Source organism: Zootoca vivipara, chromosome 1, assembly GCF_963506605.1.
Source record: "Zootoca vivipara chromosome 1, rZooViv1.1, whole genome shotgun sequence".
Classification (NCBI taxonomy): Eukaryota; Metazoa; Chordata; class Lepidosauria; order Squamata; family Lacertidae; genus Zootoca; species Zootoca vivipara.
Window position 1 is genome coordinate 65,893,053 of NC_083276.1, and position 24,571 is coordinate 65,917,623.

At 41.3% G+C, this 24,571-nt stretch overlaps 2 protein-coding genes across 14 annotated transcripts in view; one reads left to right on the forward strand and one right to left on the reverse strand.

Annotated features, from left to right (window-relative positions):
- PPFIBP2 (PPFIA binding protein 2) overlaps positions 1-5,290 on the forward strand; it is a 123,404-nt gene extending 118,114 nt beyond the window's left edge. For all 12 annotated transcript variants that reach the window (XM_060275467.1, XM_060275475.1, XM_060275459.1 and 9 more), the window contains 2 exons: positions 2,896-3,084; positions 4,800-5,290. In XM_060275467.1, the coding sequence (XP_060131450.1) occupies positions 2,896-3,084; positions 4,800-4,997 (387 nt within the window). In that variant the 3' untranslated portion in view covers positions 4,998-5,290. The remainder of the gene's footprint in view (positions 1-2,895; positions 3,085-4,799) is intronic.
- Positions 1,035-23,542, reverse strand: LOC118086657 (NADH-cytochrome b5 reductase 2). 2 transcript variants are annotated; one of them, XM_035118549.2, is made up of 9 exons: positions 23,397-23,542; positions 20,811-20,957; positions 17,950-18,022; positions 17,458-17,564; positions 15,393-15,522; positions 14,089-14,172; positions 12,931-13,016; positions 12,511-12,610; positions 1,035-11,680 (listed from the first exon to the last, which is right to left on the reverse strand). In XM_035118549.2, the coding sequence occupies exons 1-9, from the start codon at positions 23,409-23,411 to the stop codon at positions 11,508-11,510; spliced, it is 915 nt and encodes a 304-aa protein (XP_034974440.2). In that variant the 5' UTR covers positions 23,412-23,542; the 3' UTR covers positions 1,035-11,507. The 2 variants fall into 2 exon arrangements, with proteins under 2 accessions (XP_034974440.2, XP_034974451.2); XM_035118560.2 differs by lacking the exon at positions 20,811-20,957 and having other exon boundaries at positions 23,397-23,524.
- Positions 23,543-24,571: the final 1,029 nt, after the last annotated feature.

The window sequence follows — 24,571 nt, forward strand, 5'->3', positions numbered from 1 at the left end:
TTGTTTGATGCCATCGCTTGATTCTGTCCTTTTTTCATTTTACCCTCTTTTCACTCTTCTCTTCTTTTCTCTCCTCTTTCTAGCGATGTCCTTCTATTCTTTCACACTTGGGAGTTCCCTTGTGGCCTTTCACGATCTTATCAGTCCCATCACTCTGATCTGCTCTTTAAAACCAGTGAAGAGTTACTTGTTATTTCCCTTCTGGCCTCTAGATGTCACTCGCGGTCTCTTCTTCTTTCCTCTTGCGTTCCCTCCTCTCTCCCCTTTCGTCGTTCTCACTTCCTTAGAGAAGGGGGAAGTCTGTCCGTTTGTAAGATTCCACTTAGAACAATTCCGCCATTTTCAGCCTTTTCTTATTAACGTTTTTTATTCTTACCCCCTTCTCCAATTTCCTTTAAAAGTGGTTTCACCCCTTAGCGCCAAGTTGTTATTTTCCTTCCCTTCCCCTCTTCATTAATCTCCCCTCTGCTTTTCGCCCGCGTCCTCCACTTTCCGTGCCGGATCGGGTTACTTCTAAGTGTTACTTAGTATCTTTCTCTTTGGCGCTTTTAAGGAGCTTGTCCTCCTCCCCTTTCTTCTCCCCTGATCGCTCAAAGTAGCTTTGTAACAGGTTTTCTTACGGTATATTCTTACAATCCTCCAGCGCTCCTTTTCAACTCTGCTCTGCTTGTTTGTTTCACCTCTTAGTCCGTTTGCTCTTTGTTCGCTGTTTCCAGCTTTCTCTGCTTTTTATCTCCGCCGGAGAGTCTTTGGTGCTGTCTGGCTGAGATTCGGCGTCTGCCCGGTAAGTAACTAGCCCAGTTCTGCGCCTGGCTCCTCTCCGTCCCTCTCACTTTGTGTTCGGTGCCGGAACGGAGTTCCGCCTTTTGGCGCCGCTTTTTTTTCTTCTGGCGGTATCTCCGTGTTACCGCTGTTTCTAGTGGGGTTTTAAGACGCTTGCCCCCCTAGTTTTATTTACTTTCGGGCTTCTGAGTCTCCGTTGTAGCGGAGCTCTTCAGAGTAGCGTCTCGAGCTCAGCGCACCAAGACCGGAAGTTTTTCTTTTTATTCTTATATGTATATATACATATATCCATCTTTCTTCCCCCCCCTTTTTTTTTCCTTTCTTTCTTTTTTGCTTCCTTTCCTCTTTTTCTCTTTTCTTCTTCTTTTTCTCTTCTTTTTTTGTTGTGGTCCTGTTCTTCAGAGTTTTGGTGTATAATTTGGTGTATATATTATTTGCAGTTATATTTGTGTTTACTTTTTTGTGTTGATTTGGTTGATTATATGGTTTGTATGTATGTAACTTTTTTTAAAAAAAATAAGAAATAAAGCTTTTTAAAATTAAAAAAAAAAGCACTACTATATTCTTTGCTAGTGTGCTGATTTCTAAAAGACAGCTCATGAAACCATCACAGTACTCAAGGTATACTCAGCTAGATTGAGTTTATTTGCTATGGCTGATGAGAAAAACAGCCCATTGGGCACGTTTGCCTTGAGCTGGAGATCCATATATGTTCAAATGCGTGCTCTGGCTTGCACAATTATTTCATCATTTCAATGAGGTGGTAAATCTCCATGTGCAATGGGAAGAGCACAACATTCTTCTGCCTCTGTTGGAATAAATTAGAAGGGATAATTACAGACAGCAAGCTCTGTAATTTCCCAGAATACACTGCTCTTTCCTCATCATGCAGATCCCTTTCTAAACTCCCGCCTTGTCATCATTATTATAATAATGTTATTATTTGTATCCTGCCCATCTGACTGGGTTTCCCCAGCCACTCGGGGCAGCTTGCAACAAAAAATAAAACCTCGAACATTAAAAGCTCCCCTATATAGACTGCCTTCAGATGTCTTCTAAAAGTTGTGTCATTCTTTATCTCCTTGACATCTGATGGGAGGACGTTCCACAGGGAGGGCACCACTACCAAGAAGGCCCTTTGCCTGGTTCCCTGTAACTTCACTTCTCGCCTCGATGCCTGTAGAGCAGAGCTAGCCAACACGATGCTCTTCTGATGTTGCATTGGCCATGCTGACTGGGGCTGATCAGAGTTGGAGTCTAGCAACATTAGGAGGCCACAGGTTGCCCACTCCTGATCCAGAGCATTGCAGTCCAACAACATATGGAAAGATTAGAATGGAGAAGCTAAGCCATTCTTGCTTAAGTGTGTGTGTGCACGTATTCATCTCTTGTTCCTCTGCCTTTCCCTTCATTTTCTTCTGCATTGTTTTGCTACATTTAGATTATAAGATCCATGAGGTCCAATGCCCTTGCTTTTTCTTTGATCTTTCCCAAAGAATATCTTTATCTGGATGGTAGGTTCCCACGAGCAGAACTCTGCTTGTGAGATGCTCCTTCTGGTGGATGTGGATAATATGATTTCCCATGTCCAATGCAGCCCCCTCTGTGCACCCTCCACCCCCAAAGTGCTCTGGAGGTTTGGAGGCCTTCCAGAACTGTGAGAATGGGGCAAAGAACTGCAAACTTCATTTCCCACCACCTCCTTCCATGATTATGATCAAGTTTCCTTCCATTCACAGAAAGGCAACTCAGGATCCAGGCAAATATTATGAACATACAGTGGTCACGTGGAAATGTATTGTGCACACTAACCTGTAGATCAGGAACTGCAGCTTCTGTGCATGGTTATGCCTATAATCACCCTATGCAGATTTTTGTTGAGAGTCTTAAACTGGCGCTACTGAAAATCGCAAATGAATGTTCTGTTAATTTTATACAGCTGATGGTTGCAAACAAATGAAGTGCTGCTGCTTTCTCTCTGCAATGCCAGGAAGCATTCTAAATGCTGCAGAGAAGGGTTGAAGCGCTCAGATAATTCGAAGCAGCCGTCTGAATGCTCAATTGCTTAGGGGGCATGTATAAATGCAGCATGTGTGTTATTTTCCCTGACAGATCCTTGAACCTCGTTTTAATGGTGATGCTCTGGCAATGCTTCTCAACATTCCACCTCAAAAAACGCTGCTAAGACGCCACTTAACCACTAATTTCAACGTGCTAATTGGACCAGAGGCACAGCAAGAAAAGAGAGAAATATTGGAATCTACAGCTTATGCGCCTCTGACTACCACTGCTAAAGTCCGGGTAGGCCACATAGGAAAACAATAACAACCACAACTACAGGGTTGTATTAAATGGAGTGTTAAACAGAATACTTTGTCTCAGTGCAAGGATATTTCTGTGTGCAATGAAATATTATTTGCCCCCTAAATCTGTTCTGGGTAAAGTTTTAGCAGAAGACACAGTTGCTTTCATTTTATTAGGTTGTTCATGGTTTGCTTGTTGCAGTGTATACATGTTTTTAATCATTATAACATAAAAATGATATATATATCTGTTCTGGGTTTCCCTCTAACCTTCCAGAGCAGATTTGGCGATGACACCGATTGTGTATGGAAGTGGGGAAGAATCCCCTTGTGCTAGCACTAATCCTTGGTGCAGCACAAAAACTTGCCCACAATTTCCTACTTTGCAAATTTGCAAGCCAGTCTTTGGAAGAGTTGAGTTGTTGTGAGTGTTCTTAATTTATCAGCAGCAGATTATATATCTGTACACCACAGCCTATTTCAGCAACTGTTATGGCTTACCCCAAAGAATCCTGTTATGTCTGACTTGGTGAGGATGCTGGCAATTCTTTTAAGTCTGCAGTACGTATACAACCATGAGGCTGAAGCACATAGCTCCTGGCTTCCACACATTGATGCATGTGTTAAGACCTGTCGGTTGTTGGATACAAGATCAGTACCTGTTGTGTATTTTTTTATAAGAAAAATACTTAGTTTATCTGCTGAAACTTTTAATTAAGATTGCAAATGTATAGTAATAATACTATTACATATTTAGTGGGATCTGTTCTTGCAAACATTTTGCTGAAAGCAGGACACTCCCTTATTATGCCTGCTTTTTTTAGAAATCATGGGGAAGCAGTTGTTCAGGGAAGGAGCCCCTTAGCATGCATTGATCCAAGCATGCATTGCCCACCCATGAGGCAATGTGAGTTGACTGCCTCAGGCAGCAGGATTCACTGGGGCAGCAGATCCCAATGTCCTTCTTTCTCTCCCCTCCTTTTCCCAGGCTTCCCTGGTGCGGAGGGTGGCATCACTTTGGGGTCTGCCTCGGGTGACAAAATGTCTTGGACTTGGCCCTGCATTCTATGTTTCTCTGTAATGATGAGTATATGCAGGGATGGGGAATCTGTGGCCCTCCAGGTGATGATGGACTCCCAGTTCTTATCAGCCCAGCAGTCAGGGTGTTGGGAGCTGGAGCTCAAAGAGTTCTGGAGGTCTACAGGTTCCCCATCCCTAGTTTAATGGCAGCAAATCTGGGCCAGCAAGCACACAGATGGAGCATCCTTCACAGCTCTGTATTAAGTATTGCCTTGAGCTGAAACAGCTTCAATTAATGGAAGCAACAGTTCCTAATACAGTCGTACCTCGGAAGTCGAATGGAATCCATTCCGGAAGTCCATTTGACTTCCAAAACGTTTGGAAAGCAAGGCACAGCTTCCAATTGGCTGCAGGAAGCTCCTGCAGCCAATCAGAACCCGCGTCAGACATTCAGGTTCCAAAGAACATTTGCAAACCGGAACACTCACTGTTCGCAGCGTTCGGGAGCCAAAATGTTCAAGTCACAAAGCGCTCAACTTCCGAGGTATGACTACTATACTAATAATATACTGTCCTGTGATCTTTGGATGAAGGATGATTGTGATGATGATGATGATGATTACTAGTCCTACATTTTTCTGATGATGTACTTTTCATCCCCCTTCACCCCACCCTGCTTCTCATTCTCATTAGCCAAAGAAACTTGGATTTTCACATTTTGGAAACTTGAGAAAAAAGAAATTTGATGAATCTACGGATTACATTTGCCCTATGGATACCAGTCCAAGTACCACCAACGGTGCTCAGAGAAGCTACGGCGCCTACAAAGTGCATAATGCCCTCCCTGACAAAGAATTAGACAAACTGGATCAGGTGGGCCAGGCGGACTGATGTCACTCACCTTCCATCCTCTTCATGCATTCCAAAGCTTACAAATAACCTTTTGTTTCAATTTAACCTAAAACGCATAATGCATCTGCATGGATTTAATGAATGTATTGGGATGGGGCTTGAAGAATCTGATACTTAAAATGCCATCTGAATTATTTTCCATTTGCAACCACTGTGTCATCCTACTCACCTTCTCGAGCCCTTTTTCAGGAATGCAAAAAGCTTTACACAACAGTCGTAGTTGAAGTCCAGGCAGCCAAAAGCCCCAATCCAGCAAGGGTGCTGTGCATGCACTATCGCTGCAAGGCCATATGTTTATACATATATATATTCCGTAGGCGCTACCCAGAGATATTTTTAACTTTTTATATTAGCTTTATATTGTAAGCAGTTGTAAAGATGTGTCTATTTTATTCTGAATAGTACAACTGGATTGTATATTTTTAATAAGACATGCTTATTTCATCTGTGCAGTGTCTGCACCACACTGAATGTATATGATATGTTATTAAAGGAGCTAACGATATATCTATAAAAAAAGAAGAATGAACAAACAACTTTATCAAACAAAACAATAAAAGTAATACATTTGGGGGAAACGTCCCAACTTCTCACGTTGTGATTATTGTGACAGAATCATGCTTAAAACTTAAAAGAGTTTTTGAAGAGGTTATCCACGTTGCCGCCCTATTGGTAATACTGAGAAGTGTGTGTAAAGTAATTTTTAAAAACCTGAAAAATGGAGTAGCTGGAGCTTGTGAGCTTTCTGCAAGGTACAACAGTCTGATGTAACTTCTGTGGATTCTGATTTCCAAGTCAGAAACAGAATCAAAAAAATGGTAGTAGTTTGAAAAGACTAATTGTCAAAAGTTGATTTTTTTATTATTTTTATTTTTTTATATGCATGATTCATTACATCTAACACATTTCATTATTTCATCATTGAAAATGTAATTTATTATTTTGTTTTATCTAATGCAAGCAATTTTATCATTGTCATTTTTGTGTTCAGCACCTTGAAACTGGGCATTTCCCTTTGAGAGGTACTTTGTGCATTGTACAGTGTTGTTGGTAGGCATTTGCTCTGCAGATGTATTGCTGAGCAACATACGTGTAATGTACCTTAATATTTTCTTTCTTTTTAAAATATTGTTGGTTTTCAAAGTGTTAGTGGTTCCTTGCATACACAAGAGATCTGTTGCAAACAAAGGCTCCCCTGCATTTGGGTGGAAGCACTGCATATGCAAAGGCAGGTGTGAAGAGAGCAGCCCAAATCTTTGTGGCATAAAACACATGGAATTGTTAAAGAAAAAAACACATGGAATTGTTGTTTAAAGAAAAAAAATGTATTCCACCAGTCGTCATCCCCCCTATACACACACACACATAATATGCAGGTATTGCAAATCACATTTTTAGGTTTGGGCTCTTTGTTATAATAATCAGGCAAGCTTGAATTTGCAGGTGAAGAGACTGTCTGCTGTAAACTGAGAGCAACTGTGAATTAGAGGGCTGTACGTGTGTAAGGCAAGGAAAAGTTGCAAAGCCTAATACAGACTTGCTGGTAATTTAAGTTTCTAATGATGGATCTCGGTATGAAGTATATAGACAGGTTTGTGAAATGAACGACTGACATCACTGAATATGCTCAAAGCATGAGCAACCTTTTTTCAATTATGGCGGCAGCATGCTGAATAGTTGAACCTGCATGTATGCATCTTGAAATGCTCTTGACTGCTGGAAAACAGCTTTTGTTCTGAAAATGTAGAATGGCACCCAAATTATGAATAAGGAAAACCCCTTGAATTTATTTATTTTTTACTTAAGTTATTGCAAAATGATTGCCTCAAATTTAATAGTTTTGGCCCTGCTATCCTATTAACAGACTATATTCAATGGAAATGTGTCAATTACTCTGAGTATGGCTAATGCGCAGTTTAGAAATAGTTCAAATACTCAAAATTTAATGTTGCTTTTCAAAAAAATGGAATTTAAAGTTGAACGAGAATGACATTCAGAAAAATGACTCTGAAGATAGTATGTAATATAATTAAACCTATTTTTTTCTGAAGATAAAAGTACCTCTTGTATATGCACAATGGTTCAGAATATATAAAGCATGTAGTGTTTGAATTAGCTGTTTTAATTTCATCAAGCTGAATGATTTTACAGATGGAACATTCAGAAGGAACAGTAATGCAAATAGGGGAACTTTCTCAAGGAATAAACAACCTCACAGTAAGTACTAATTTATCATTCATAGCCCCATTGTATGCGCTAATTCCAAACTGAGATGAGGTGTATTGATATGTTAATTACTCATGTTCATTTATATTCATTTATAGTTAAAACTCCTATAAGTAAAACTATATTATGGAGTTAAATTAAAAGCATAAATTTGACCTAAGTAAATTTACATTTTAAGGACTGTAATGAAATGTTTATATCTTTGTAGATTGCATGTGAAATTAATTTATCTTTTGTAATGACAAGCAAATTTTCAGTCATATTATGAGATGAGAACTTTAGGTTATTACATGCATTTTGCAAAACCAGTCAAAACCAGGCTATCTGCATAGGGAAGAGTGTTTAATGCATGCCACAAATGCCTTTTGATCCCAGTCTGCATTGCAACATTTGCTGAACTAGCTTCCCAAGGCTATTAGTTATGTACAAATGCCAGTAAAGCATATGAGCCACTGCTTTATTTGTTGAACAGTTACATCTATTTCTCCATACACCTGACGTTCTCAAAAGTCAAAGTCTTGTTGCTTATACTACTATGCATGACCTTAATTCCACACACTATAAATACTATAAATTTCAGGGATTAAATTTGCCTGAAAGGAAATGAAATAGCTAAGCAAATTACTTGTGTGCAACTAGCTTCTACTGTTTCTAATTAGGTTAGTAAACTGGATGTTGTATATAATGATTATCTTGAATAAGCTGTTCATAATTTATGCCCATGTAAATTCCCACTAAATCTGTAGAGGATCTAATCACTTCTCTGATTTATGAAGTCTACTATGGGTTTTTTTCCAGACTATGTTAAGCCAAGACCAGTTGCTGAATGATGATAGATTTTTAACACCAACGTTTGAGGACTGGTGATGAAGATTCCATGTGACCAACACCGCTCTTAATACCTCAGTTGTATTAGGGGATAGGACTGGTCCAGGCTGCGTTCTCTGTTTAAAAATATGCCACTGAAATGTGTGAAACCTTTTTAAGTGCTGCTTTTCACATCTCCCACCCCAACAGCAATGAAAACCCTACGGTCTAGGTACTTAATACATGCAGTCAACGAACCTATGCAACATTTTTAGAAGTAGTAAAATTAAGAGTATGTAAATATATTTTAAAGCACAGTGAGCCGTTTACTAGTCAGTGATCCATTTTCTATATTTTGTACTCGCTCGTGGTGCATATTATTGGAATCACGTTAGTTTTCTAAGGTATCACCCCTTAGGAATGGATAGTACAACCAACACAATGTTTTTCTTCCAGTCTGGTATAACGATCCCCTGGTATGATAAACATGCTAATTATTTACTTGACCACTTACACTAAAGCTGTAGCTGATGTGTCTCCTGTTGGACACTAACACTCCCACCCTATTCCAGTCCAGTTTTCCTCTCTCCCTCCCAACTTGTGTTCTGCATTGTACATGAGGTCTGTAATAAGAAAATGTAACATATTTTACTACATAAGGCCAAGTAGTGAAGTGGTCCCCCACTGGCATGATTATTTCTGTGACATTCTCCCTTACCAGCATCTCTCATATTGGATGAGCTAGAAAAAAACAACATCTCTGCTCAAGATGCAATGAAAATATTTGTTTACCTTAATACTGCATTTCTTAAATACTACAGTTTCACTATTGCAGTATGCTTTCAGTGGATTCATTTCTAAGGATTTGTGCCAGATGAGCTTCTTACCATAATAGCTAAGAACAAAACACTTCTCAGAAAATGATGTTTAGAGAGTATGAACGGACCAAATGGACTACCAGAGCTGGACTTACTTCTTCCTCTCTTCTCTTCTGGCCGTTACTGCCCTGTACAGCACAGAAACTATGCAATGATTGCTGCAAGTGCCAGGGTTTAATTACGTAGCCAGTTTTGTGAGTGTGAGTGATGGAATTCCAAGAAAGTTTTGGTATGGCAAGAAAGCAGTAAAACCGCCAGCTGCTTGAAACTTAGATAATATTGTAAGGACTGCCTTCCTTAATAATGCCTGCTATAAATTTAAGGAATTAATTGGAAGAAGGGCATTACTTTAAGTTTTCAACCTAAATTGTGAAGCAAGCAGTGGCCCTTTCATACAGGCTTTTTTCTCTCCAAGTCTCAGTAGTTCTGCAGATGGAATGTTGTGAGCCTGCCGCAGATCAGGAGATGAAAATAAGTTTTCCCAATCCATAAATATTCTGGAGGCAGAAGTTTCCACACTAGGGGGGGGATTGTCCTTAATTTAAAGCATTTGTATTACCTACTTTCTTCATAGTAGCATTCATGTTTGTACTGCACACAGCTGCTTCTAGTTTCCTTTATGAAAATCAGAACACTGTCTGTCCTGTTCAAAAACTGGCTTTATAGCAAATAGCAGTTCCATGAACATTTTGTATCTGCTTGTTTTGTTCCTCAATCTTTGCTCATGCAGATCTGCTCTAAAGACCTTCACGCCTGCTCTACTGTAGCATTTTGGACATCTACACATCATTAGGCAAGGGTACCACCTGCTGGTGACAAAGTTTTGGTCGCAAAAAACACACATTCCAAATGTACCAACTTCTGTTGCCATTCTGTTAATAATAGCACCACTCTGAATGTCTTCGTTTTGCAAGAGAGGAGTCAACATGCAGCCAGCAGACATCCATTGAAACAAAATGTGAAAGCTGGGATGGGTGGCAGTTTGGACTTTACTATTAAGTAATGGGTCCTTGAATGCTTGTACAAGATGAATACTTGGAAGCATAAACTACTTAATGGCTTTTCAGCCCTGGAGAGCTTTTGAACATATTTATATCTCTGTCATTTCTTACAGTTCTCAAGCTAGTGCACGCTCTAACTTCAAAAGCATGAAAAAGTATGTTGTCTGTCATTTTTACAAAGGTGACTGTTGAAGCATATGCATGCATACAGCCTGTACTAGGGTTTGTGGTCTGGAGGTGCGTAAGGATACCACCTCACTGAAGCAAAGCAGGGCTGAGTCTGGTCAGTGTTTTGGGTGGGTGACTCTCAACGACATGTATGTCACCTTGAATTCCGTAAAGGAAAAATGGGTGGCAATAAGTGTAAGAAAATAAAATTGGTTAACAAATGTTCCCAGAAAGGTTTTCCTATCTGGCACACAGGTATGAATGTTGGCTCAGGGAGTTCCAATGTTGCAGAGAGAAAGTTTCATGCACAGCAATCTATGAATACACTTCAAGCCTATTGTGTAATATGAATATTTTGAATATGAATAAGCTACGCCAAGACTTGCATGAGCAATATGGCTCAAATGTTTATGTATACATTTCCTAGCTTGTCGTGGCAATGTCATAAGGGCTGGGTGGTTAAGACACTCCCTGCAGTGTCTTCCAATGCAGTTTATGCAGGAAACAGCCCATATTTGTGTCTTAGCCCAAGTACTAGGCATGGTACTTTGGCTATACAGCTCAAGGGAAGCTGTAAGAGGAGGTTTACTGCCCAAATGCTGCATACATGGTTCTGAAATTGAAGACTGAATCCTGCTAAGAACGATTGCTTGCCCCCACCCCCACTTTTACATCTACCACCCTCTCTCCTTTGGAAGAACACCTGCCCAACAGTGAAGCTCTTCATGCTGTGCAACCTTTGGCTTTGGCTTTCATGCTCCAATAGCAGCATGGCCCCAGCCGATAGGATGATCTCAACAGTAGATTTCACTTTCTGCCTACTCTTGCATGGTTCTTACAGGAAGCACTGATGTTCCCCCTGGTTTTCTGAGATGGGGTTCACTAAAGCTGATGGCATGTGAAAAATCTGGGGGGGGGAGGAAGACGACAGAATAACGAACATACTTCAGTGGTCACCAGAAACAAATTTAACAAAACAATTTGATGTTTATGTAAATAAGGACTCCTATATACCAAAAGCCTGCAATTAAATGGAAAACTGTTAGCTTCCCCTGATAGCCCTCTTAAATGCAGCATTCTTCTACTGGTTATAGAACTACTTTTGGACAAAAGAAGCTGTTGTAATTACATAGTTGCAACAGTATAAGCAGCATCTCAACGCAGAGGAAGGCATAACCTAGCACCGTTACTATGAGTAGCATGCAAACTCTGAGTGCAATGTTGGTATAAACATCGGTTGCCATACATCCAGATTATCCCAGGGATTTCCAACAGCCGAATCCCAGCTATGTCCGGGAAATACCACTCCCATCAGTCATCGATTTTACTACCTGCCTCCCATCGCTGCTTTAACACAAAATTTATATGTACCAACAACATACTATAAAAGGGGTGGTACAACATCCGGTTTAATAAGCAAAAGTGTTTTCTTTAGCATACCCTAGCTTTTCAAGATTAGGCAGACAAGCAAACTGAATCATAGGTGGGGGTCCACACATCAGAATCAGAGTCTCACTGACAGGGGGAGGCATATGTTCTTTTATCATGCTATCCGTAATAAAACCAGCACTATACTTCCAGCCTGAAATGGAAAAAATGGTGGACATAGTTAGAAAGCTTCAGGGCTAGTCTTTCATATTAATTACTTGTCTATTATATCACCTTAGGAATACACCAGATATGTCTACTACGTGATATCCAGAGAGGATTCTATCATGATCCAAACTCATCTAGAAGGGCTTCCAGATTCAGTTCCATAAAGTGGCAGCCCCTGAATTGAATGAGTGAGACCATCGTGCATGGCAGGAAACCAGTAGTCCACCAGGTAGACTTCCCCACCACGCTGGGTGGAGGCTGATGGAGAAACTGGAGCCCAGCAACATATTAACCACTCCTGATGGGTAGCCATCAGATCTCCAGCTGATAGTTTGATGCACATTCCAAGGACATAACTAGAACCTAGTAAAGCCCTTACTGAATCTTACAAACAGCATGGACAGCATTTATAAAATCTATATGGGGCAGGCTCCTAGTTTTAAACCAAGAAAAAAAAGTTGGTGGTTGTTCCATAGAGCTGCTGTTCCTTCTTCCCCTCTCGCCTCCCTCTAAAGAAAATCCTAACCATCATGATTCCTGTGGTTACCCCCAAAGTAAAGTCCTAACACCTTATGTTTTTGTCTTACTAGTGAAACAGCATTTTGCTTTGCAAGGGTTCTTGGGGTGCATCATCAACAACAACCAGGAAAAATGATCAGTGACAGAAAAATCCTGGTTCACAAACTTTAAAAGCTCACTAGAATTTATCTAACATCATAGCAAGGCAAACTTATCCCTACACTAGAAGTGTGCCATATTCAAATTATTTGCATACAAGTAGAAGCTTCATTAGTCTGTAAAGCTGGAGTCGCTTACCCTGAGGTGGTCTGTCCAAAGTGTACCACAGTTTAAACTGATCCGAGTGATTTGCTGCTGCATCTTCAAGCTCTGGTCTCAATAATATATCTTCTTCTGTCTATCGGTAGAAACTCAGTTAAACATCCACAAAGTACAATAATTGGGAGATTCACGCACACACGCACCTCTTAATAACTTTTATGCACCATTGTTTCTAACTACACTGCCCCCTCTTATTTTTTTTTACCTTATTAGGTAAGTGTGATTAACATTAACTTTCTGGTTTATCCTGGATGGGAAAATGCATACAAGCTGCCTTCTCTGGCTACCTCCTAACACTCAAACCGTTGCTTGTCAAATCCCTGTTTCAGTTCCACTGGTTGAAATCCTTTGGGAGAACCACAGAGAAAAATGAATAAACTGGAGAAGTCTATTCACCTGGTTAGCAAAAAGAAGGTAACACTTGGTGTTATCTTTGGGGTCCTTTGTAATGTGACGAATTAGTTGAAGCATTGGAGTAATTCCTATAAAAATCAAAGCCAAAAGCAACAATTAGATGCTTATTTTCCCATTCCCACAAGCAGAGACACTTAATGCTGCCTTATGATAATTGGATTTTTGTAAGATTTTAGATTAGTTCGTCCCAGATTTTGTTTGACTAGCTGTAAAATAGGACAAGGGGAAATGGACTACTTAGCAGTAGTGCTTGATGATTAGCCTGCATTTAGTATATTCAGTGTAGCTGAATTCACACTTCAGACAAAATCTCTTAGATTGGTAAGTATATTCCTAAGGACGACGACAATGATGATGATGATTAATTTTTATACCTACCCCGCCCATCTGGCTGGGTTTACCCAGCCACCCAGTAGGATCAATACTACCTGCTCCAAGATGGTTACTATTTCAGAATTACTGCATGACCCCAAGCTCTTGTGCTCGGGCCATGTTTTCACTGAACCAGACAGTTATAGATCACTCAGTTCTCAAATAGATGTTGGCCAGAGTGTTACCAGGGTGCAACACAGAAAGCACTCCTGCCTCTTAGCGGCCCCACAATTGCCCCACAACAATGCAGCCACAGCTTCTCCCACCCAGCTCTTACTGCAATGCTACCTTCCACCCTTCTGTCGTGGGGCAAAAGGAGACTTCTCCAGCAGGTGAAAAGAAACAGTGGCAGATGCAACTGAATATTGAGCTAAATAAAGGGCAGACCACTGCCATATCACCCATTGCTGAAAGAGGAAGCAGGAATCTTAAATCGTGCCCAAGTAAATGTATTTTGTATAAATGCAACATTTCTATGCTGTTGATAAGTTATAACGGGCCCAAGGGTGACAGAGGCTTTAGTTATCACAAAATACCATCTACTGAGTTAAAACCAGGGGTCAACAAATACTAGAATGGCTTGCCAAGCAGCCTCCACACACGGAGTCCTCTGGCATGAAGGACTTCAGAAGTGCCCACAATGAATATGGGAAAGCCTCAAACTAACCCCACCTAAAGTTTTATGATCACATAAAACATATGCAGTAACTTTAGTTCTTGCCATGTGCTCAACCCTATCTGTCCCCTCACAAAGGCATAATATCATACCTGTTCCTCCAGCTATCATTCCAACATGTTTTGCAAACTTTATCCTTGCTTCAGACTTCTTATCTGGCTTGATAGAAAATTTACCTGTGTGAAATGTGAAAATGAGATTACAACTGTCAAGGCAAACCAAAGAGTGACCTATGATCATTTCAGCAGCATTTAATCATTGTGCCATGCAACACTGCTCTTTAAATCTGCAATCCTATGTAAACCTACTGAAACAGTAGGCTTTACCTCCAAGTAAACACAGGATTGCGCTACACAGCCGGTCACTCATCATATTAACAGTGAGGCAATATAGTCTAGCCAGTAGAAGCCAAGATTTATAGGTTGGAGTACGTTGCTTCATTTACAGCAGCTACCTTGGAATAGAAAACTATGTAATTAAAACTGTAATTCTGTACATAGTTACTTGAGAGTACGTCCCACTGCACACAGTGGGACTTACTTTCAAGTAAACATGCATAGGACTTTCAAGTAAACATGCACATGTATTTTAAAAAGGACTGGAGTTAGCAATTATCTTAGCAAAAATTATTATTATTATTATTATTATTATTATTATTATTATTATTATTTAAAGCATTTTTATCCTACTCTTCAGTTTAAAGAAAAAAGAAAAAGAGGTGCCCAGAGCAGCTTACAAATGTAAGTGATATGTTTGGAAGTTGCTCTGGGCAGTCTGATCCTTTTTAAATTTTGAGTTTGCCTCTTTCTTTCTTTCTCCCTACCAATCTTTTTTTCCTTTTCTTTTGTGTCATGTCTTTTACTTTATAAGCCTGAGGTGAGTGACACAAGAGAGAGAGAGAAAGATTGGTAGGAAGAAAGAAAAAGGCAAACTCGGGGCACTGTTTTTCAGTTGTAGAGTTCTTGTAATGACAGGCTAGAATTGAAAGATTTCCATAAGTGGAGGGTCCAAATATTTGTGATATCTCAGCAGAACTGATGAAGAGGCCCTGCAGTCCACTCTCTCTCCCTTCCATAGTGCCTAATGAAATGACTGCTCCAATTCTACTGCAGCACATGACAGCTTAAATGATTTAGAGATACACATCATCTTGAAGCCACGCTGCTTCAGCTGAGATGCTGTCACTCTTATCTCTCAGTGAGATCTGCCCATCTCTGTCTCTCAAGAGCATCACCACTGTTCAGTTGTCACAAATTCCTGTTGATTACCCTCTTACTAACACATCATACTAAAGTTACAGTGTTCAGACAACAGGTGAAATACTGCCCCAAATATCTTCTTCATCACATCATCTAGCAGCTATTTTAAGCATCTGGATTCTGTGACCTTATTGTACCTGACCCCTTGTATACCAGAAGTCCATTAGGTCCTCTGAAGTCAATGGTATCACCAATCTTCATGTTGTCTAAATGCTGGGACATCTTCCCACCTTCTGGAAACTTGGGGTGAATGTTTTTGTAGTAAACCTGTTTGAAGAGGAAGTAGGGGAACACACAACAGTGGTAGAAAGAATTTAGCCATTTTACTTTAAGGCAACAGTGAGATGCAATGGAAAGGAGTAAATAACAACATTTTTCACACTGCCCTTTTGGGCTAAAACCAAGTGTCACAATTGTCTGGTATCACACAAAACATGAAATAGAACCCAGAAAATCCCAGGTTTCCCAGAGTTTGTAACAAAAAAACAACCCACTGCAATTCTATTTACTCTACCAGATAAACTTTAAGAATTCAAGAGTCTAAATTATTAATTCTTGTTTGGTCTCTGGATAAGCTTTTGGTAAGGAGTCATCCTAGAAGTAGGCAAAGGGAAGGGGACCTGCAGTTGTTCAGATGTTGCTGGACTCCAACTTCCATCATGGCCAATGGTCAGGAATGATGAAAGTTGTAGTCCAACATCTGGACAACCACAGGTTCCCCACCCTTTCTATGACATCCTTCCCCCAGAACAGCAAAAGATTCACTTTTCTCATTACAAAGTGTTACAGAGCATTACACAATATGCTCACAAGTCACTAATCTTTACATCAAAGCAGAAACATCCTATCTTTAGTATGGCTAGTGCAATACTGGCCCTGCCCTACTGTTTTATACAAAAGCCTGAAATGGACATATTTATCAGATTTAAGTTTTTTCAACCTCTTTATTCCATGCCTGGACAACTTTTACCTGCCACCTTCAGGCAGAAGAGCAAGTGGACAAATGATGGAGGTGCCTATATTAATACTTCCCTGTGCACAATGATTCTTTTCAAGCCTCGCAAGAATCTTGGGTTAGATTAAATGTTGCTACAAGAGAAGACAAAACCCCACAACAGAGTGACATACAAGGATGGCTTGAGAAGAAGTCATTAATTTAGCCAACTCAAGTTTTTCCATACTACTGCAGTTACTGAAGCAATGAATGATCCAGCCACAGGGGTGGAAAGTCACTTGCACACACACTGGTTCTTTAATATTTCCAGTGCTCAAGAAAATGTTAATAATAAAGTTGCTTCAGTTACATTTATTCCAATGTATCACTGAAGAAAGAACCAGCTGTTTCTGTACTTCATCTTCAAGATGCAACCAGGATTTTGAAAGCTTCTTCCCTCCCCAAGTTAAAACATTCATTAAGCTTATTGTGCATAAATGTGCATGTTATGTACTGAGCTGAATCATAGAACAATAGGATCCAGAATCAGCAGTCTGATTGGTCCGCAGGAGCCACCCAATCCAACTCCAGGTGGAAGTGAATCCACAATCTGATGGGCCTGCAGGAGCAGCCAATCAGGCTGCTGGCAGAAGTGAATCCGCAACCCAATTGGCCTGCCGAAACAGCCAATCAGGCTGCTGATTCTGGATCCTATTGTTCTATGATTCAGCTCAGTACATAACAGTGCATAAAGCAGCACATTTAACATGCAACTATACATTTGATATTGGGGGGGGGCAGATCAGTACAAAGTTCTGTGGCTGGCATTCAAGATATACATCATTACATCCCCCCACCCCTATAACCCACTAAATCCAGCAGAACCTGCAGACATATTCAGTGCCCACAGTAGAACCAATCTTCAAAACACCCATGAGAGCACTTTAAGGTCATTGTACACACACACACAAATGTGAGCTGTGTTTTATTTTCAGTGCCCAGACAGACAAGTCTCTGTTAACATGTATAATAAAGGAAGCTGATGCAAAGCGTATTTCCCATCATTTCCACACCATTCTCTGATTCCAGAATGAGCCCATACACTTTAAAAATATGTTAGTAATAACCTAGCGTGCTTCTTCAGACGTAAAATTAAAAAATGATCCAATTTCTGATTGCAAATTGTGATTTAGACCCATGTTAATATGAGAAATAGAACCAAAATCCAAGCGGATTAAGCTACCAGCATTAAATAACTTTAAATATACCTTTATGATTAAATCAACATAGCTTCTCACTTCATCACTAGAAACTGGAGTGTAGGCCCGGATCACAAGGTTACCGTCCACTTTGGCAGAGAGATATACGTGTTGGCCTAGGTGGGAGAAACTGTTAACTTTTCATTCCAAAGTTCACAAAGTTCATTCACAAACTAGCTAATCTGGTTGGGCTGCTTAAATTTTACATTTTTTAAGAGAGAGAGAGAGAGATCTTCAAAATTGTGAACATAAGTTTGAAAACACATGGAAATCAATTTCAGGAAAATGAAGAATTGGAAACCAACACAATCTCACATTATGCTTGCAAACATCATTGTTTTTAAGCTGTTACTCCAAGAAAAGTCTGTGCAATCTTAATTTGCCTCCACTGACATTGGAGTTGAGTCAGTTCTGAAGAGTCTCCAGAGTGATTTTCCAGAGGTGAGGTGCTGTCACCCAAAAGGCTCTGTGTTAGAAATCATAATATGCAGCCATGCTTACCTACAGGCAAGCCCAATATATGTTTTGATGATGGGAGTTCAAACCGAAATCTCCTGGTATCATGACTGATCTCCTGTAAAAACACAAAAGGTGGGTACTGTAGGGTTATGCTATGTAACAAAACATTCCAAAACTTCAAATTTTTAAAGTCGCATAATACTCTTCATGGGTTGGCTTTGATTAGCAGAACAGGCGCTACTACAGGTGCCACATAATGCCCATTCCACATTTGTAAGAACTTGGTTCTTTATTGCTGCATTGCAGGGGGTTGGACTAGATGATCCTTGGTGTACCTTCCAATTCTACAATTCTATGGTCATTTAGTGTGGAAGCACCTACATTTTGCATGTAATCAGAACTGTTTCGTGTGCTTTCATCTCTTCACTTGTTTTCTCAATCTTGCTTCCCAGCCAAGCCCCTTAAAAAGCTTACAGGTAAAATTATACACTTGGCAAACAACACCTTCCACTTCTCCTTAGTTTCTGCCCTGTTTTACTTCAGCTGATCATCTGGCACTGACTTAAGATTGGCTTAAGAACAAAAGAGGGGCCGTGCTAGATCAATCTGATGTGTTTTGCTTCCTACAGGGCTCAATCAGTTATTTCTGGGACACTTATGTGCAGGACATAAATGCATTTAGGCAAATCTATCTGACCCTGTTGTCCCAACCACAGTGATTGCTTCCCCACTCTGTCCATGCAAATGGCTGTTTAGGGATGTGGCATTCTTCTTTAACTTGAAGAAAGTCACTTGGTACATTACATTGCACAACAAATTCTGACATAAGTCATGTCTCTGAAATAAAAGTAGCCATTTCTTATAGATCTTGAGGTGCTGAACACGAATGCAACAATGAAAGCACAAAATGACTGTTTCATAGAGATGTGCAAAGGTTTACTACATAACTGAAGAATATACACATGCAACATGCATCGGTAAAGCTGGCTTCTACATCCAATGCCGCTTTGCCTGTCACTTGCATAGCTGTTCAGGATCATCTCTGACAGAAGTCAGCAAACATGGCAGCAGACCACTGGAAACGTTTCTCCGTCATTGCAATTTCCCGATGAAGACTCATCACTAGCCACACCACAGTTGTCAGGAAAGAAATTCAAGTGGGAATGGAGAAAGGGGATCTTTAAGGACAGTGACAACATGTCCTCGACCAGTTCCTTGTAGTTTTCTGCTTTGACATTCCCGTGTAAGCTAGCTGACACCAGACAAAACACATCCCAAGCTTTTTTTTCTCATCACCCTGAATGATTCCAAGGACATTCATCAGGCCATTTACATCATAGCAGAACATAAGGTCATCTTCATGACTAGCGTGAATCGAAGTCACTCAGACAATTTCCTTCAGAAGATTCCATTGCTGAAGTCTTGATCCCAGTAACTCCGCTTTGGCCTTCACAGCGCTACAGCTCACAAAACAAGATTGTTCAGTTCTTCTTGTGTAAGAATTGTGGAGTTTGAAATACAGCGTTGCCAAATGAAATTGTGTACTCAATGTGGACTGGGTCATTTACACATGATCATCTTTGTATCTCCTAAACAGGAGCCAATCAACTAATTTTAATGTCATTTTTGTGCTCAGCACCTTGAAATTAGTAAAGATTGGCTATTTTCATTTTATTTCAGAGGCATTTTGTGCATTGTGCAGTGATTTGGCACAGAGATACGGCCATAACACAGGGAAAATATGTCAAAGTTCGTTTCTTGCTATGAAATGCAAACACAGCTTAGGTCCAAGCTGTGTGAAAGACCTTACTCCCTCATCCAAGCCTGCCTGGGTTTTGAGATATTCAGCGGAGGCTTTTCTCTCAGTCCCACCACTCTCACAGGCAAGCTTGGTGGGAACATGGCAGAGGGCCTTCTCGGTAGCTGCCCCCAGACTCTGGAACTCCCACCCTAGAGAAGCTGGAGTAGCACCTTACTTGCTGTCCTTCTGGCGGCTGAATACTTTCCTGCTCCAACAGGCTTTTAGGAATTGACTTCTTTTAATTAAAGGGCTGGTGCCATGTTGCTTTTAGGGTAATTATATTTTTAAAACAGATTTTATATATGTATGTAGTTTTGATTCTATCAATACTTAATTTTATTTTAATTATTGGTTTTTCTATGTTTTTAGTTATTCTTGTTTTTTATCTGCAAGCTGCATTGATTTCTGTCAGGGAAATGCAAGGTATAAATATAATAGCAAAAGATTCTTAATCTCAGAGTCAAGGGTTCGAGCCCCACACTGGGCAAAAGATTCCTGCATTGCATCCCAATGACCTTTGTTGTCCCTTAAAGGTAAAGGTACCTCTGACCATTAGGTCCAGTTGCAGGCGACTCTGGGGATGCAGCGCTCATCTCGCCCTATAGGCCGAGGGAACTGGCGTTTGTCCGCAGATAACTTCTGGGTCATGTGGCCAGCATGACTAAGCTGTTTCTGGTGAACCAGAGCAGCGCACGGAAACACCGTTTACCTTCCCCGCCAGAGCGGTACATATTTATCTACTTGCACTTGACATATTTTCAAACTGCTAGATCTGGGACCAAACAACGGGAGCTCACCCCATCGCGGGGATTTGAACCGCTGACCCTCTGATCGGCAAGCCCTACTCTCTGCGGTTTAGACCACAGCGCCACCTGTGTCCCATCTTGTTGACCCTTACAACTCTACAATTCTATGATTCTAATAATAAACAGCACAACTTTTGCATGTATGAAGTCCTTCGTTTAGTCCCTGGCATCTCCAATTAAAAGGAACTCCTCCTGGAGAGCTACTGTCAGCCACAGTAGAAATTACTGTTGTGGATGGCTTAATTCAATATAAGACCACGTAGTGCATTCAAACCATATAAGAACAGATAATTTACCTCTCTCTCTCTTAAACACAATGCATACTTGATATTTGGATCTTGTAAAGTAATTGGACTTTTCTTCTTCCGAGAGGCCATTGGTTTAAAAACCAACAATGCAACAGATATTGCAACCACCATCCCAACAATCAGTAAAGAGAGATCCTGGAAAAGAAAAACAAACACACACACACACTAAGTATTGTTGCATGCCACCCCAATCTCTGATTGGTGCAAGATGCCAGGGGTTCCAGGCACTTACCCAGGGCTCGGTTTCCTCAGAATGAGGGACAGCAGAGACTGTGGTGTCTTTAGGATATACCGTATGGTTTATTTACACAAAATACAACCTGTGCCTAAGATGGAAGGGCTCACAGCATTATCACCCCATAAAGTCTTGCTTCTCCCATAGTCACTGTCTTGGAATCAAACAGAAATCAAGCATGGCTCTCATTCTCTGGCTTCTGCCTGCCAGTTCATACACACATTGGCCATAGTCCTCCCAATAACCAGCCAGGTGAGGGAAGGGGGCCCATCTGACCTCTGGCACAAAGCAATCTCCTTTGTTATACCAATGACCCTACTTAGGGCCATTAACTCACCAAGAAGCTTACTTCAGCACTTGAATCCTCCATTAGATTTTAACCCTTGCTGGATCCAGGACCCCAGGAATAAGAAAAGGGACTCAGGCATCCTGCAGGCTAACTGCCCCACACACTCTCAAGAAGTATCGACCAAACACTGAATGTGCTGCAGGTGTAAAGCTTTGCTACACAGTTGTGCCAGTTTAGCATCACATTTCCATAGCAGTTTTCAGCCCCGAACAATGTGCTTCACCGTAATGACGTCACAGCCCCTTCCAATTCCATGCAGTAGATATCCCTGAGAAACAGAAACTTGCTCAAAGCAATACTGTGAGCCAAATGGTAAAGCAAGAATTTGAGCCTTGAATTTCTCAAGGACAACTGCAGGCAGGAAAGATCGGTTTAATTGCATGTTGTGTGCAAGGCTCAGGATAAAGTACCAAAGTGCACAGAACCAGTCCTACAAGAACCAGTCTAATCAAAAAACAACCTCTCTCATTTCAAGTCAAGACACCTGTTGTGCACTTAAGTAATCATCATCAGAGATGGATTTAGGGTTCAGCTGCACTGGACGCAGAGCCTCAGGCAGGGGGAGCACAGCAGCTATGATGTAGAATGGAGCAAGATAGTGCTGGATTTTGGCATTGCACGGGGCACTGCTAAAATTTGGGACCCCAAGATCTGTCACTGTCATCAACTCTCACTTTTATACACACAGTCACTTACATCAGTGGTTCCCAGTGGTCCACAAACCCCAAGGAGCCTGTGCAGCCCACCCAGAGTAGGGTTACTAAAGTTTGGCATCCGTTTATCGAATATGCTCAAGCAAAGAAAGAGGATTGGCAGCCGCCCTCTTCCCATGGATTCCTTTGGAAAAACATTACTGTCTGGAACCATGATGCTGTTTATGGAATTCTCGCTCCTCACATTGTTCCTTCCTTTGCTCTTTTCTGTTGTCATTATGGTTTCTTTGTTTATTGGAAAATGAAAATTAATAACAATCACCCCCCCCCCCACAAAAAACCCCACATGGTACATTCTAGTAACTTTACCCAGGTCCCTCCAATGAAAAACATTGCAGCTTGGGATAACTAGCATAGTAAAACCTAATACGCATATACACTGCACAAAGCTTAATATAAAATTTCATGATGTAAAGATTTAGGCTTTAAAAAATGCACTGCAGAATGGTTTAACAATAAGGTTACCAGATGTCACACTTTCCTGGGGACAGTCCCCAGAATTACAAATCAGCCCCCTGACAAAATCCTTCCATTCCAGCTAAAGTTGAAAAGTCTCCCCGGATTCATTGAAAAAAATCTGGTAACCTTAACCCAGAGATTCCAGGGCACATGACAAAACCTACCTTAGAGGTATCAAAATTCTCAAAAGTGAGAAAGTCCAAAACTTGTGGTTTTGTTTTTTTCCTGTTTGTTTGTTTGTTTGTTTGTTGAGAAACAAGGGGTACTTAGCTAATTGGGAACCACCAACTTGCATGGATGAGGTTTCCGTCTTTTCAGTCAGCCCCTCTATACAGTGCCTTCACACAGGCATGGGACTGCTGCCCTTAATGCTTCTCTGCAGGCTTGCAAAAAGGCTTCAGCTGCGCATTTCTGCACACCAACAGGCAGCTAAAAGGCACAAGAGCAGGTCTGGCCATCCCCTGCCCCCTGTAAGTTGGCAACCCTAATTAGACTCTCAAAGAAATAAGGAAATGATGAGAACTGGGGGGGGGGAGCTGTCGAGGAAGCAACACATCTGAAATAGTTTATTTTCAGTTATTCCCCTTCACTCATTACCGCGCAGCCGCAGCCCTAAACTCGGCAAGAATCCATATCCCGAATGCCAGTAGCAAAACTTCATTGGGGAGGAAGGTAAACAAAGGCAGCTGAGGCGAATGGCCTTTTCAGGCACCTGGGCGTACAAAGGGCACTTGCGTCCCCGGGCAGCCTTCGCTGAGTTGGGAGGGAGAGGCTCCCCTTGGCGCCCCACTCCACCCGCCCGACGTTGCTTTCCTCACCACACTGGACTCCATGATCCACGACGGCAGGTCTCCCCCGGAGCGCGCGACTGGCTTGGCGGCAGGAGCTGACGCCTCTCTTCCCTTAGGCGTTTATTGTCCTCTCTCCTCCTCCTCCTCCTCCTCTCTGGCGCGCTAACGCCTCCGGGAGCTTTTCCCGCCCAGCTTAAAGTTAAAGTGCAAAGTCCCTCCTTAAAGTTAAAGAGCAACCGGTTCCCTCGCTTCTGCGACTGCTGCACGGCTTGTTCCAGAGCGCGCTTCTGAAGCGCCTTCGAGACCTCGACGCGCCTAGCGTCTCTGAACGGTTTCTGTTCAGGGCGTAGCCAGGCTTCATGATGGGGAATCAAAACCTCAGTAAGTTAAGTACTGTACCGGACCGGTATTGGTTTTTCTTGTTGGGAAGGGAGCAGCTTCCCTCCCCCCCAATGCCTTCCCTTGGTTACGCCCATGGTCCAGGGGTTGGCAGAACCGTGAGGAGGCATTGGAGGGACCTGGAGAAAGTTACTAGAATGTACCACGTGGCTTTTGGGGGCGCGGGGGAGGTGATTGTTCTTAATTTTAATTTTCCAATACACACAAAAAAAACCATAATGACAACAGAAAAGAGCAAAGGAAGGAATGATGTGAGGAGCGAGAATTCCATAAACAGCATCATGGTTCCAGACAATCACCCTTCCTGAACATATTATCCAATAATGTTTTCCCAAAGGAATCCATGGAAAGAGGGCGGCTGCCAATCATATTCCTTTGCTTGAGCATATTCGATAAATGGATACCAAACTTTAGAAAACTTGTCCTTCCTTTTTGGGTGTATGTTTTGCTAACTTTCCCATTAATGCAATGGTCCAGATCTGGAAGTCACAATAGTTTTGCAAATCTCATGCGGCCGACTTCTAATGTTTGGCCACTGTGAGCCTGGCGGTTGTGAGCAGGAATCAAAGTCACTCTTTATTAGAAACCTCAGTTTCCGAACCATCACATAAAGATTAAATGTCCATCATCGGGTCCATAGGAGAATGCCCCATGTGATTTGATAAACTATATTTATTTGTATTTTTTTAAAAAAAAAAACCAGTAAAGATTCAGGAAAATTACAGAAGTATGGAAGGATCCTGGAGGTGTATTAGGATCCTGGGATAGGAGGAATCCATGGTGTAGTAGTAAATTATGAACAG